Below are 16000 nucleotides of genomic sequence, written 5' to 3'. Positions count from 1 at the left end.
CTGAACTAGAAAGTGATATGACCAGTTCTTTTGTTTCACTGAAAATTGCAGTGTCCCTCTAAGACATAGATTTCAATTGTACAATCAAAATTACGAAATAATGTCTTTGGCATATTAGTGTAGGTTGTACTCACATAATGTAATGTGTTCATATAAATCATGTTTACCTTTATTATTGATAATCTATACTATATGGTACAGTACAATAAGTACATTATATATGTCTCTCCATATGTTCCTAAAATCTTAGCAGCCGGAAATTGGTAACCCTGACATATTATTACTTATTTTGAAAACACGATTTTCACAACCCACATGGTATATATTACGTAAGTACCGATGTAATGCACGCGGCAATACCCGTCTCTGGTCCTGTTTATTATATTTATCGGATAAAGTCCAGGAGTCCAAGTGTTTTGATTTGAGGTTGGTCTGGTTCGGGGAAGCCGGACGTCAGCCAAATCTCTGAAACATAAAAATGCAGTCGTTTGCTGTCCATATATAACATGTGTAGGCCATTCCCCTTTGTATGTTTCCTGTGTTTGGATATTGTGTTAATGAACGATGTGAACAATATTTCATATGGAACATACTCCCTTAACACCGTTTTATACTGTAACTTCAAATCTGTACCTTCGAATTTTAACTTGTGGGAACCTTTGAGTCCCGAGAGCGCTATCGTATACACGAACAGTTTATTGTGTTGAAAGTGATGTGAATTACCCTACTTACGCGTAAGAAGTGGCTGGGCTGCCATCTATGTGCGATATTTGCCGCCTCTGACGTAGCCGCCATCTTATAGCCTGTTGCGCCATGCTTTGGGAAAGGTCATATACGGGAGATAACTCTATTCGACTAATTCTACAACTTAACTTATTTCACGATATGACATGGCTGCTGATGTCTTCAGCTCAACCACTGACTCTTGTATTCCCTTCATGTCAGTACCACAGTGGGAATATGGTTTCAGTTGTACATGAACCTTCGTTGTAGCCGACTCAGATATCCTAGTATCTGCTTGAAAATTGCTGAATACGTTCACTTAGAACTGAACAGTACACTAGTGAAAACGTCTGTTATTATCTACCCTCTTTGTACAGCCTAATTGTGAGTTGTTACATTTCAAGTATAAATCATCAGTCGATTTGTTAACAAACAGTCGTGTGGAAATATTGCTGATCGGGATTTCTATCAATGAACACCCAGGGCATTTCGGAATTTACGAACTGTTCGGTATTAATCAGTGTGCTCTTATTCCACAACCAATGTGTACGAACTGTTTAACTCCACTCCCGTGATGTATATGCGGGCGAATCGCCACAAGGACGATCCTGTCTGAACTGGTCTATCAGCGGCACACAAACAAGACTAATAATAACGAAACAGTTATCAGTGGTATGTTTAACATTGTTTCCGAAACCCATGACATTTATGAAATACCCTCTACAGAAAAAAGAGGCAAACGGGGAAACTAACTCTTCGGATCCTGACGCAGTTAAGGGAGGTAGCTATGCACTGCGACTGCGCACATGGCTAATTAGCGTCTGAAGCCTTTATTTACGTCTTAATGACAACACTTTTTCGCAACACAACAACATGAACACAATCTGATTCAGCCCAGCACATAAGAACAACATGGACAAGCGTACAAGCGTCGCTTAGCTTCTGAGAGCTGCCTCTGTACGGGTTCAATGCGTAATATACGCATTGAAGCGGCGCGCGTCATAAGGTGCTGATCAATCCATATCCAGAAATATCAACTACAGATCAACGATTGTATGGACCAGCTGCGACGACCAGCCATGGCTGTGAAACTGTGCACGTCGGTACTGCTCCTCATGTTCATCTTTGAACCAATGTCAAGTAAGTTCGCTTTCCTTATCCCCTTGTTCACATGCAATATGATAAAGTATATTGCATCATTAACAAGTCATTGAATCGTTGACGGTTATAGAATATCAAGTCTAGATTCAGGTCAATATCCCCATTGATCGTGCACGTATTCATCGTCCGACACATATTCCACACTATTTAATTTTATTTATGCCAGAGTGATTAGTATCCTACGTTCATTAGGTTACACTGGGTAGTTTATTATGTCAAGACTGGAACAGTTTAACTGCCTGAGCTGCATCGTCCTTGGCTCTACATGTCACACTGTCAAATTTAAATCACTCGGTTACCATGGTTTTCAGTTCATGTTTGACCAATGTATGATGCAGAAGTTGCATTGGAATTGTGTGTGTAGTATGCATTACAATGTAACAGTCGATAGTTGGGCAGCCGGAAGGGCATGGCTGCCACCACAGCAAGCATGAACAAGAACAACCTGCTGTACAGTGGCATTGTCAACATTGAAAGCAACCCAATGCGAGTCAGACTGTTGCTATTCATGTGTAATGAGGTAGGACGTTTCAAAAGACTCTGAAATGAAACGCTCGGAGTGATCTTATGTTTGCATATGAAAAGCAAAGTTATGAGGCATGACGTACAATGTGTGTGCACACACTCATATATATATGTGCTGTTCCTCTCTCTCTCTCTCTCTCTCTCTCTCTCTCTCTCTGTGTGTGTGTGTGTGTGTGTGTGTGTGTGTGTGTGTGTGTGTGTAGTAACCCTGTATCAAAAATATCAAACGTAAATGACGCAAACTCTTATTTCCTGGGCGGTGGGATGGCCAGCTCGTCACGCTAAAGGTCCGGGTTCGATTTCCGACTCTAGTGTCCAAGTTATGTTTCAGTGGCTGCTACAGAGACGTGTGGAGATGAGAAGGTGCTGTGTAACCATGGATACTGTATGTTTCAGTGGCTGCTACAGAGACGTGTGGAGATGAGAAGGTGCTGTGTAACCATGGATACTGTATGTTTCAGTGGCTGCTACAGAGACGTGTGGAGATGAGAAGGTGCAGTGTAACCATGGATACTGTATGTTTCAGTGGCTGCTACAGAGACGTGTGGAGATGAGAAGGTGCAGTGTAACCATGGATACTGTATGTTTCAGTGGCTGCTACAGAGACGTGTGGAGATGAGAAGGTGCAGTGTAACCATGGATACTGTATGTTTCAGTGGCTGCTACAGAGACGTGTGGAGATGAGAAGGTGCAGTGTAACCATGGATACTGTATGTTTCAGTGGCTGGCGCACAGACGTGTGGGGATGAGAAGGACCAGTGTAACCATGGATGTTGTATGTTTAACACCAGGTGTTGTACACAGCTTGAATGGAAGTTATGGTAAGAAGGCATCTTTTATATCCAAAAGGGAAGCGTCTTATAAAATCACATTTTAACACCTTTCGACAACTAATCAATATTTGGGCACTGCCACCTTCAGGCTTCTGACATTATGACTGACAAATTATTTTCTTTTGTACATTTAAACTGCATGTAAGCGCTACCATTGCAGAATATTAGGAACCAAGTCTGGTGTTTCAAGCGTTCGTTCGTCACGCTGAAGACCCTGACGTGATATTCCTGAAATATTGCTAAAAGCAGCATAAACCTAAAACTCACTCACTCACACTCTTCTTCAAGGGTGAAAGCTCAAAGTGTTGCAGGAAATACGAACACTTGAGCGCAAGTGTGAGTCAATAAACATTACCTGTGATTTGCGCGCACGGCATAGGCTACTGACAGGTCCAAGGGAGGCAACTCTGCATACAGGTAACGCAACTCTATAGATGATCAGTTTCTTTATTTGAACAGTTTCGACATTTCGGTATTGGTACTGATACCATTTTCAAGCATATGGGGAATGATGGTTTACGAGGCATAATGCTGGTTCTGTATGATTCAGGGTACACGGTATAGTTCCGCTTGTCATACTGGGTGTGGTCCTTCTCATTACCGCTGCTTGTATAGTCATAGCATTCCTGACGCCAGCTCCCCATGGACGTGTGACCGGGTTTTCCAGGTTCGTCACTCAGGGCCCTCCAGCACGGAAATCAGTGGGCACAACAGGTTTGTACACTTCCATTGAAATGTGTAGCAGTTTGGAATCCATGCAGTTCAATCCTTCTTTAAAAATTCATGTTTTGAGATTATAAATACCATAATACAATAATTCAATAATACAATATGTTATAGCATTTGGTTAATTTATGTAAATGAGCACGTTTGAACGCGCTTTCGTGATCGTGTGTGTGGCTGTATGTGCATGTTTTCTTAGGTGATTAATTGTATTAACAGGGCATATCTTTTGCTAAGAAATGGTGTTATAATCGCATGTTTAGGTGTTTTCCCTTATCTACTTCTGTATGAAGTGAATCTCTATGCTTCGGATAGTTTCATTGTCGTGCAAAATACGGTTCGATCCAAGAAACTGAAAGACGATGTCTGCTGATGGTTGGGTCACACCAGTCAGTGGCAGACTGCCGAGTCACTATGCAGATAAAATGTTGTCACTGGATGTCTACGAGGGGTCTCGGAAAAATCTTATCAGTTCAGTTACATTGGCACAAGTGCAACCACATTTTGACTAGTAGAAGATATCTACTATATATATTTATTACTCACTCGTTGAAGATATCACTGTTTTATAATTTTACAAAGTTATTACACATTGTGTAATACCATGGCGAAATGCCGTATGTATGACATCAAAGTTATGACGTCACAATGCTAATAAATCTGTCACAATAGTATTATACGTTGCTTGACTCCACACTCGTTGAATTCTTATTAGGAAAGAAGTACTTTGCTCGAAATGATTGTGCTAATGTTGGGTGAGTAATAAATAAAATCCTAAACTGTCCCGTGTAATACCATATTTATGGAACGAGTGAATGGTTTGGTATTATTAACGAGCAAAAGCGAGTTAAATACCGATACCATTCACGAGTGTAGTTTAGTATTCTCTATATATCTGATGTCTACTGGACAGTGAAACAGTACTTTAGACCAGATCAAAATCAATTATATTGAGTGAGTGATCGATCGACTGATTGATTGATTGGTTATTGTTACTTACGAGAAACATGGTTTGCAGAAAGCGAAACCGAACCCGGATGGTTTACTCACAGGTTTACTCATGGGTTTACTCACGGGTTTACTCAATGAAATACACGCTTCATACAGACCTGAAGTAACCATAGCTTACGAAGATGCTTTATCGGAGAGATTTAATTTCTGATTCAGACTAAATCTAAAGATGTGCCGTTGTCTTAAGTCTATCACATTGTTTAGGATTCACACTCATACGAAATAACAGACATGCCACCCTTTCAGAGAACATATGCTTGTATTGTCTGTATAGTAGTTTACTGTTTGTCATGTTTCAGATTACTGGTAGGGACAATCGTCATGACATCAGGCAGCCTATATACTATATATATATACTATATATCTATATACGTGCCATATACTGAGGAGGAAAATAGGGAATCACATGAAAGGACAAGGGTTCCTTTATTTTTTCCAAGGTTTCCTCAGAAGCTATTTATCGCGTATCTTTTGAAGAAACCTGGAAAGAAATAAGAGAACACTTGTGCTTTCATGTGATCCCATATTTTCCCACAGTTCGTGTTCATCATCATGGACCCCACGTGGTTTTCTTTCAAGCATCACCGACTGATGAAGGACAGATGAAGTATTTCATTACATCACAGCACTGAGCATGATGAACAGATATTAGAAATAACTCATTTATGAACACAACTGCTTCCTGAGTTACATGTTGAACATGTAAGGTGCTCGTGGTACATGTAAGGTGCTCGTGGTATATGTAAGTGCCCATATGGTCGGAAGCTGTTTTTAGTTTTATTCCGTTTTTTATCAGCATTCAAATTTTCTGGCAGCAGGTTGGTAGAGTTTGGACCAGATAAGTCTGTGATTAGTAGTACGTGCATACACCAGAGGAATGGGATGGCGGGACTAAACACCCAGTACATTATGTCGCATTTTACAACGAGCAAGTTACTTGGGAACGTGATTAGTAGCATATGCAGCAACCAAGGGGAGAGGATGATGCGCGTTCATCCCATCCACAAATCCAATCCATTCAGTCACGCACAATGAACACAGGTTGCTAGGGTCAATACTAACACGGAATCCTGGGTGGTGTGGGGTGAGCGGCAGTAGTGACAGTGTTGAACGTCATCTCCGGCACAGCGACTGGATTACCCTGTAACGCCGGGAGGGTCTTCCTTTCTCTGTCGACGCTGTTGACAGTGTTGAACGTCATCTCCGGGACAGCGGCTGGATTACCCTGTAACGCCGGGAGGGTCTTCCTTTCTGTGTCGACGTTGTTAACGCCATCGCTGCATATATTTTGTATTTTGAATTTTTTTAAAGTTTTTGTCACTCACACAGTAGATTGCATCATCAGCTTATTGTACAAGTTTGCGTCAATTATGTTGAGAAACAATACAAACTTGGGCCTTTACGCCTTTCTAGAGGAATTGTGTATTATTTGTGAATTATATTTTATATAAATTTGTTATATATATCTTCGTTCATGTTATTTATCAGTTAAATTTCTGAAAATATTTGTACAAAATGTGAAGCCTCCTGGGAGGAAAGTTCAGTGATGTCGATCTTGGTGTCAGCGGTTTTGGTGAAAGTCGCGAGCAAAGGTCTGGTGCACCATCAGGACAACCCGCAACCAAAGGATCATCTGCAATTCTTTGGCCACACACTGGCTCACGATCATGAACAGAACCCTTGCAACAATATGGAATCTGCTTATGATCAACAGAAAACAAAACATAACCCCAGTATGGCAAATATATGAAATAATTTATTCTTGTATATGTGATTGTCAAAAGCTTTTTACTGTAAATCTCATAAATGAATAATTGAGCAGTTTAAAATCATTCATAAATATATCACACATGTGCATCACTCCCAAACAAATGACCCTGTAACTCATTACAGATAACTAACTGAAAACTGGAAGATATCTTCTAATACAGTTTACAAACCTCATTATCTGAGGTAACAAAGATTCAGATGTAGACCATTTATTGTTACTTTCTTGTAAGGATTGTGAAGCATTTCAAGACAACAACTGTCCACTGACTTAACTAGGGCATCCATGAATATTAAACTATTCAAAACATTACAGAGCACACAAATTATTTATTTGACTATACTTAATTTCACACCGTTTAATCAATTTACAATACTAATATCAGAGAATTTCTCTCCTTAAACTTCATCATCATCAAGGTATGTATTGGAAGTAAGCCACTATAAATTATACAGTATAGAACCTGGATCCTATTACGTCCTATTTACCTGTACAATTGTTTCTCTAACTCCCTGGGTCGGAAAACACAGGAATGTTCAAGAACAGGCCAGGACATTTGCACAGTCTTGAAACCAAAGGTGTGGATTTGTCCAGTGTATTACTAACGATGGAATGAAGACCCAACCTCGTGGATAACGAAAGGTTTAGCACTTGCTCTATGACTGCTAGGGACCATTTATACCATGTAGCTAGAACGGTGATGATGATTTTATGGAGAAGCACGTACATTGTGAATGATCCCCTCCCTAAAACATGTACAAAGTAAGTGATTCCCCTGCACATCATGTACAAAACCAAAAAGATCAATCCTTTTGTTCACACACTCTCTACATAAATGCAGTTTCACAACATAAAATATCTTTACAAACGTGTCATCCGGTGAAAATAATGCTAATAGGAACATCACTGCCTGATACTGCAAACACCTGATAATGGTTTGGAAGATATATCAAACAGAATGGTGACTCCTGTAATCAACGTTAAGGGTTCACAGAGATCCTCTGTATTTGTTCTTTTCAAAATATGATCTTGTACTCCATTTCAACACATCTCAGATCTTGACTTAGGGTAATTTTAAAATATCTGAATTCACTTGTAGTGTTATAACTTTAACACAAATTGAGGGATCATTTAATTCACTGTCAGTTGAAGCTTTAGTCATCTTCCCTCAATGTTTCGCAATCTTGGACTATAGCCCTGTTATAAAGTCAATATAGCTTCTTCCAGTCTTCTCTGGGTCCTCCCACTGTGGGTAATGGCCAATACTTTTGTCCAGGACAACCAGCTTGTGTTGAGGAGCGACTTTCCTGGAACAAATACATGAACGGAGGAAATTAGTAGGTGGTCATCAAAAGATTGCTTTTCAGGTGACAACTTCTTGGACATAACACTCAACACAAGATAAAGAAAACCATACTATATTTAATCCACTACAACCACAACCACGATAGATATGCATGTCATATACTCATTCTTGATCATATTGTGAATAGTATATATAAGACGTACATGTGTACAGTGAAAACTGTTTGTTATCACTTGTATGGCACAAGGGTCAGTATTATAGCTACTTCATGTCAGCCTCTAAACAGTTCATCTTGGGCCAGACATGAATTATGAAAAGTTGTCATAGAAAGGAATGTTACAGTTTTGTGTGTTGTCAAATGCAGCACTGCAATACAGCAGCTATGTCATGGCAGTCAATAAATAATCAAGTCTGGAACAGCCAATCCAGTGATCAATACCATGAGCAACAACCTAAACAATTGTGATATGAAGGCATGAGCCACATCAGCAAGACTGACCACCTGATCCCGTCAGACACTTCTTGCAAGCATGGTTTCCTGAAGATGAATTTGAACCCGAATTTATTGGATCATTTCCAATGGGAACAAAGCATTCCATTATGCTTGAGCATGTTCGACTTTACTTTTGTGAACAGAATATAACTTTGACAAATGAGAGTGATATATTTCTTTGTCTGACCTGAAATGATCTGGAAATACCGGGGAAGGATTAACAGGGTCAGCGGGTCCATACACCATCAGCACTGAAACATCATCAAGTCTTTATAGTGTGACGCCAAACAAAAATGAACAAACTTCAGAGATTAAATTTATCATGAAGTGAGTCTATTTAATAGAGGCAATGTTCTCACTGTGCAAAATGTTTTGTCATTCAAGTGAGTTTGATACACCTTAATTTTCACAGAATCATTTTACACAATTTTTTTCTCATAATACCTGGAATGGGTGATGTTTTCAGTGTGCCGTTCACCCATCTGTCTTCATTGTCAGATCTCTCCTTTATATAGTTCAGAAGCCTGAAACACCAATATTTAGTTATCTCCCTTGGCTCTGTCAGTTGTCTGTTTAACATCTACGCTCCATCTTACAATGTTCCTGTACTGAAGCAAAACTGTCGGGAGGAGCAGACTTGGAATATGAAATACTACCCAAACAGAACATTCCTATACCTCACTGGAATATTTTCAAAGGTACACACAAAATTGATGAACATGTTTTGTGGATGTTTGAATAGATTGGCATCTTTCATTATCCCTTTAATAATTTGTGTAGTTTATCATGATTGGCATCACTGGGTTTCCATGGATACTACATACCCTGGCAGAACAGTGTTACCATCTCTGTATCTGATGGCGGCATAGAAATCCTCAAAATCACCATACGAAGGCTTGCTGGTACCAAAAACTTCTCCAAACCTAGATATCAAAATATACCTTGTGGTAATCAATACTTAAATAATCTGTTTTTATTTCACTTTGGGGAAAAGAAGTACAAATTCCCCAAAGTGTGAATCAAACAGTCTCACTGTACATTCCAACTCTTTATACCTAAATCCTAAAATGATTGAATCATGATTATATCTCTGTAGTTTAATGGCACATTCATCTATTTGGTCACATTCAACCATGTCACCAAAACATGCCCCTTATCCTCAAAACATTGTTTGTAGCCCTACAAACGTCCTAAGCCCATTCTTCACACACCGGTTACGATCACGGTTAAGAATTCTTAGGGCTTTGAATGTTTCAAGCATTGAGGCCTGACCTGACCTGCTGATGTACATGACCAACAGGCTGCATAGTTTGATGCAGACCCATTGCTATGCAGATTTCCCATGGAATAACCATAGCAAGTTTCATGTATAAAGAGCACCTACATGATGATAAGTTCATCACACAGTTTTTCATGTTTTAGGGATAACTAGCTGTTGCTGTTGCTGTGACATTGCTGTAATGTTGCTGACAAGAGCAGAACAAACAAAACATACACTGAATAACTTACCTTGTTCGGAACAGTTGGAAAAATATCAATCTTGATGCAATCTTGCCAAGGACTGGCATCAGCATAATCTACAAATAAAATAAGTCATTCACTACAGCTACTAACAACAGGAACATCATCATCAACAACAACATCTTCATCAACAACAACATCTTCATCAACAACATATGACATTTATGTTACTTGATTTTTCCATACCCTGTCTCTCTCTCTCTCTCTCTCTCACATTTCTTGGGTTGTCAAATTTCCCAAGTTGGAAATGTCAGGTAAGGTGAAATTGGGTTGTACCAGAGACCAAAACTGTATACCAGAGACCAGAACTGTATAGGGTCTCTGGCCGTACCAAAATCCAGGAATGTTTGTACCATTGCATTATAATGTCTATACGGTGACAGGTACGGTATCATGATCGTGTTAGTGAGATACGTACTATATCATGCCATCCTTGCACAGTATTTCAACCTCATCACCGAGATGTGCATTATTTTAGATTTTAGAGCTAAGTCAGCTGCCACATACAAACCTTTTGCAGCAATCTTGGATAATATTTCCCTGGGAAGAGTCCTAAAGCATAACATGTTGATATTCAGATGAACTGTCAACAACATGTTCACATGTCACTGTTGTCAGTGTGACAGACAGGGATCAACAGCACAAATACAATACACATAGATGATAAACAACTGAGACACTACAGGTGCTCGCGAACAAAAATAACAACAATATGAGTTGCATTCACATGTCAGTGTGACAGACAGGGATCAACAGCACAAATACAATACACATAGATGATAAACAACTGAGACACTACAGGTGCTCGCAAACAAAAATAACAACAATATGAGTTACATTCACATGTCAGTGTGACAGACAGGGATCAACAGCACAAATACAATACACATAGATGATAAGCAACTGAGACACTACAGGTGCTCGCAAACAAAAATAACAACAATATGAGTTACATTCACATGTCAGTGTGACAGACAGGGATCAACAGCACAAATACAATACACATAGATGATAAACAACTGAGACACTACAGGTGCTCGCAAACAAAAATAACAACAATATGAGTTACATTCACATGTCAGTGTGACAGACAGGGATCAACAGCACAAATACAATACACATAGATGATAAGCAACTGAGACTCTACAGGAGCTCACAAACAAAAATACAACAGTATGAGATAACTATGAGGTGAAATCATATTTCCGAAATTTCTGTCACAAGCAAATGCATGTTACCTAAGCGTAACCCGCCCAGCCCTTTTAACAATATTCCAGTAACACCACAGCAGAGGCTCTAGAAACAGGCTTCACACATTGCTCTGGTTCATGAGACCAACCAACCAAACAACAAGCTATAAGAATGATGAATATTTACTTGTCACTTCAGTTTCTAAATTGGTTGAAGGATGTTACTCAACACTGACACTTAAGAACCCAACATTGTTGACCCTGCCACATCCCTCTTACCACCATTGAGCAGACACAGAGATGTCAGGACCAGACCTGTGTTCTTTGACCTCTCCTTGAATCTGAAGAAACAGGAAAACACACTGACACATGTAAGACAAATTCATCAATGCCTAATATCTCAAACACTTTGGAGAAAATTGTTCTACATATAAATGAAAACAGAAAAATTGTTTCAGATAACCTAGCTGTCCCTCAATAACACCATCAATGCACAAGTTTTCATCTTAAAAGTCGTTAAGCTGAGATAATATTTCTGAGCTGTGGTCAGGGCACTGGATTATTTTTTATGAACCCCAAACCTTCTGAATTTCCACAGTGAGCTTAGTTTTACGCCACACTCGGCAACATTCCAACCATATGGCAGCTTTCTGTAAATAATTGAGTCCGGACCAGACAATCCAGGACACAGTGGTGGTGATGATGTAATATTTACCTGGCAACAATCTCCAGTGCTAGTGTGTCTCCCATGTCATGTGTCAGGATGTGTGTGGAGGGTATTGACAGAGAGTCTGCCAGGACACAGTGATGGTGATGATGTAATATGTACTTGGCAACAAGCTAAAGTGCTACTGTGTCTCCCATGTCATGAGCTAGGAGATGGGTGGAGGATATTGACAGAGAGTCTGCCATGACACATGGTGGTGATGATATAATATTTACCTGGCAACAAGCTCCAGTGCTACTGTGTCTCCCATGTCATGAGCTAGGAGATGGGTGGAGGATATTGACAGGGACTCTGCCAGGTTTTCTATCATGTCTGCTTGGTCAAATACAGAATAATTGTAGTCTTCCTGTGAAAAGACACATGGGCCAGTCATATCACCCATTAGGGTAACTGAGGGTTATCATCATGACTTGAAATTTGCATCTGCGATAAGCAGATGTTCATTTAGTAATAGTAACATCAGTACTTGACTACACAAGTTTCACTGCGCTATTAGCAACATTATATTGCGAGTCTCGTTAGGCCATTTTTCAGTTGGTTCGTACATGTGTGAGTTTTAGTTTTATGCTGCTTTTAACAATATTCCAGTCATACCACAGCAGAGGCTCTAGAAACAGGCTTCACACATTGCTCTGGTTCATGAGACCACCCAACCAAACAACAAGCTATAAGAATGATGAATATTTACTTGTCACTTCTGTTTTTAAATTGGTTGAAGTGAATAAGCACTTAAAAACTTATCATCACTGTCCATAAAATGAGAAATAATACAAATACAAATCTCTAGATCAAATCAAAAGAAATTATGTTCCATGATGGTTTGGCCCAAAAGAACTTTTTCCATTCACTACCACCTTATCTGGAAGCAGAAACCTTTCTAACGTATTTTCAGAGGCCACTTCTATACAATTTCTGGCCAAACATTTTGTCAACACCAAACTGCCTTGACTCACAGGTTTGTCACTGAAGCCCATACCGACGAAGTCCACCAGCACAATACGGGCAAACTGATTCTTCAAGTAGGGCATAATCTGAAAGCAGATTTACAGAAGTGGGAGTAGTTCATATATTGTATGCTAATCCTGATACAAAAGTGTGCAGCACAAGAAATGGGCTTTACACATTGTAGCCATGTGAGGAATCAAACCCTGGTGTTCAGCAAGACAAGCCAATGCTTTAACCACAAGACTACCCCACCACCCCTTGAAGAGAAGGAAGAGTAAGCGAGTGAGTGAGTGAGTACTCAGCAATGTTCCAGCTATATGGCAGTCTGTACATAATCGAGTCTGGACAAGACAATCAAGTGATCAACAGCATGAGTATTGATCTGCACAATTGAGAACCAATGACAAATCTCCAGTGTCAGCAAGTCTAATCATCCAATCTTGTTAGTCACCACTTACAACAAGCCTAGTCACCTGTTACGGCAAGCATGGGTTGCTGAAGACCTACATGTATTTTACCCAAGACCTTCTCAGGTCAGGAGAATGAAGAAGGTTGTGTCTGTACGAACAGCAAGAGAGAAAACCCACTACTACCAGACAGTAAACTACGCTGATTTGAACTGATTGTCATATCAGATTTATTTCAGCACACAGGAGACATGTATCATGAATGTTTAGGATGATGTGAAGACTATAAACACACTATAGTAATTTCACCATCATTTCACAACAAACATGCTGATCTCATTTCACCAGTACTACTTACTACTTTCCAACAAGACCAACTTACAACAGTGTCTCCCCAAATGTGTTTTTGACATTTCTTAAACTCCCAACCTACGATCAAAAAGCAGATTTTTCACTACACTTGTTTCTTGAGTATATTCGTTTACCTTGATCCAGTCGTAGCTGGAAGTTGGGAAACCATGGAGACAGACCACAGTCCCTGTTCCACTACCTGCCTCATCTGGGGAGGAAAACAGAATGTCTACATTCTACACACTTGGACTAAAACAGGAGGACTGCTAACTTCATCATGGGAGTTACAGGAGTAAAAGAATATTATAACTTTACAAACCAAAGAGAGTGATATATTTACAAAATGGCCTCATGAAAATTCACTTGCCAGTCAGGCCAGTGACCGAGGAGATTTACTGGCCCGGCTGGATTTTTATTAGCTTTGGGCTAGCAGGCTGGCAGGCCAATGGCTGTTTCACACACTGCTGTAGATACCTTGGGACATACATGAGGCTGCCCGTGAGGGGTCTAGTTAGAGTGTTTCCAGGACAAAGTGTCGTAGATACCTTGGGACATACATGAGGCTGCCCGTGAGGGGTCTAGTTAGAGTGTTTCCAGGACAAAGTGTCGTAGATACCTTGGGACATACATGAGGCTGCCCGTGAGGGGTCTAGTTAGAGTGTTTCCAGGACAAATTGTGGTAGATACCTCGGGACATACATGAGGCTGCCAGTGAAGGGTCTAGTTAGAGTGTTTCCACAACAAAGTGTGGTAGAGATAACACCAATATATCAGTAATATATCATCACCATGATGAGCACATGCACAAACCACCTGGCTACACAAGTATCTCATCTAAATGGTAACATACTGTACATATGTAGCCGGGCGTGAAGTCATCCCAAAGATGTCATCCTTACCTTGTCAGCTTGCTGACGGGGTCTTTGGTCATGTGGACAAGGCGTCCAACTTCAGATCAGAAGGTCTATCGTTCGAATCCCAGTATGGGACTCGGAAATTTTGTGGCCGCTACACATAGATACCCTGTATCTAATGGCAGAGATAACAAGATTCCAGGATAGTTTTATTGTATCGTTAATTGTAATATCATAACATCATTACCAACATAGAATACCTCCACGTCATTATATGGGTAAACTTTGCCTCTCTGTTTCCATGACAACAACCTTTGAGACAAGGGAGGGGGAGGGTAGAGGAGAAACCCAGCAATGGCCACACCCAGCACCACCACAGCAACTTGAGACACCGACACCATCGTTCACAGCTCCTGCTGCAACAGACACAGTGAATTATGGAAAGTTAACTGCTAAAGTACCTGGCGCCTCAGAAGGTCCTGGTCAGTAATACGTAGCTGAGACACATAGCAGCGTTCACTAACATGAACACGTATCTTAGCTAGTACCATGGACACTATCAAATATTGTCTGTAAGTGACACAACTGACAGTTTACAGAGACGTAGTAGTAAGATGCGTCCCTGTCCTGAGATAAATCTTCAACACGTGACATGCCGGTTAGTTCTACTACCAAATGGAAACTGTGAAGTTGTCGTAGGTTGCACTGACCGAGCAGACTCGAACAGTGTTTACGATAATATCGATTGTTGATAACAGAACAGGTTGGTGGTATCTAATTGTGTGTTTCGTTGATCACAAATGAAATGACACACAAGCAATATCCCCTCTCATCCAGTCGTGTTTATAGACCTTTGAACCCATCTCGCCGAGTGATCTTTGCCCCACTTCCGGCTCCATTAGCTGGGTGTATGCAAATTGAATGATAAAACGGAATCTGAGAATATTAATATAAAATGAATCAACATTACTTGTTAGTGTAAAGTGGTATTTTGAGACACGATGTATTACTATAAGCACAACAGCAACTAAAAGAAATGTATGATTCTCATTCATAGAGTGTTTTGCGTCAAAATGATATCAACTGTTGCTTAAAAACAGAGACCATGTAATAAAATATCAACCGTATTTCTTTTGACTCCGAGGAAGGTATATACCCTCTTGCATAGGTCAGAAGCGGGAAATATGTGTGTTTATTACGAGGGCGAAAACATTTTTCGAATTTTTCATACGAAGCCCTAGGGCAATATATATCTTTTTGTCATCTATTCTCTGTATAACTGTGTGATATATAGTTTATCTGATAATATAGACTATAAGCTCCAGAAGTCTAGTTTGAACTACGTCATAAAGAATGGATTAAGTCCTCTTTAATTATGACTCAGGACATCATGTTAATATTGTAACAAAATTGCTACAAACCGGATTTTGCGTTTGTGTTTGGTGTTATAACATTACACTTC

The 16000-nt window shown here is 40.0% G+C and overlaps 2 protein-coding genes across 9 annotated transcripts; one reads left to right on the top strand and one right to left on the bottom strand.

The window, feature by feature from the left end:
- Positions 1–1727: 1727 nt before the first annotated feature.
- On the top strand, positions 1728–6439 carry LOC137296342 (uncharacterized). Its single transcript, XM_067828117.1, has 4 exons — positions 1728–1863; positions 3131–3230; positions 3793–3956; positions 5276–6439. The coding sequence occupies exons 1-4, from the start codon at positions 1779–1781 to the stop codon at positions 5284–5286; spliced, it is 360 nt and encodes a 119-aa protein (XP_067684218.1). The 5' UTR covers positions 1728–1778; the 3' UTR covers positions 5287–6439.
- A 273-nt stretch (positions 6440–6712) lies between these two features.
- Positions 6713–15452, bottom strand: LOC137296094 (mesoderm-specific transcript homolog protein-like). 8 transcript variants are annotated; one of them, XM_067827768.1, is made up of 12 exons: positions 15390–15452; positions 14786–14954; positions 13819–13892; positions 12935–13012; positions 12197–12327; positions 11534–11595; positions 10576–10616; positions 10053–10120; positions 9368–9466; positions 8988–9067; positions 8731–8794; positions 6713–8051 (listed from the first exon to the last, which is right to left on the bottom strand). In XM_067827768.1, the coding sequence occupies exons 2-12, from the start codon at positions 14937–14939 to the stop codon at positions 7934–7936; spliced, it is 969 nt and encodes a 322-aa protein (XP_067683869.1). In that variant the 5' UTR covers positions 14940–14954; positions 15390–15452; the 3' UTR covers positions 6713–7933. The 8 variants fall into 8 exon arrangements, with proteins under 8 accessions (XP_067683869.1, XP_067683871.1, XP_067683870.1 ...); XM_067827770.1 differs by having other exon boundaries at positions 14786–14951; positions 15390–15438; XM_067827769.1 differs by having other exon boundaries at positions 14786–14951; positions 15353–15427.
- Positions 15453–16000: the final 548 nt, after the last annotated feature.

This window comes from Haliotis asinina, chromosome 9 (genome assembly GCF_037392515.1).
Source record: "Haliotis asinina isolate JCU_RB_2024 chromosome 9, JCU_Hal_asi_v2, whole genome shotgun sequence".
Classification (NCBI taxonomy): domain Eukaryota; kingdom Metazoa; phylum Mollusca; class Gastropoda; order Lepetellida; family Haliotidae; genus Haliotis; species Haliotis asinina.
Note: the sequence above shows the minus strand (reverse complement) of the source record. Positions and strands in the feature narration are given on the sequence as shown.

Bases quoted from the DNA above. Each gene is read 5' to 3' on its own strand.
- LOC137296342 (XM_067828117.1), top strand. From the start codon at position 1,779: ATGGACCAGCTGCGACGACCAGCCATGGCTGTGAAACTGTGCACGTCG. The intron at 1,864-3,130 runs GTAAGTTCGCTT...TGTATGTTTCAG, and splicing joins CATCTTTGAACCAATGTCAA to TGGCTGGCGCACAGACGTGT. The intron at 3,231-3,792 runs GTAAGAAGGCAT...TGTATGATTCAG, and splicing joins CAGCTTGAATGGAAGTTATG to GGTACACGGTATAGTTCCGC.
- LOC137296094 (XM_067827768.1), bottom strand. From the start codon at position 14,939: ATGGTGTCGGTGTCTCAAGTTGCTGTGGTGGTGCTGGGTGTGGCCATT. The intron at 13,013-13,818 runs GTAAACGAATAT...ATCTGCTTTCAG, and splicing joins CCAGCTACGACTGGATCAAG to ATTATGCCCTACTTGAAGAA. The intron at 8,052-8,730 runs GTCAGACAAAGA...TATTTGTTCCAG, and splicing joins GTATTTCCAGATCATTTCAG to GAAAGTCGCTCCTCAACACA.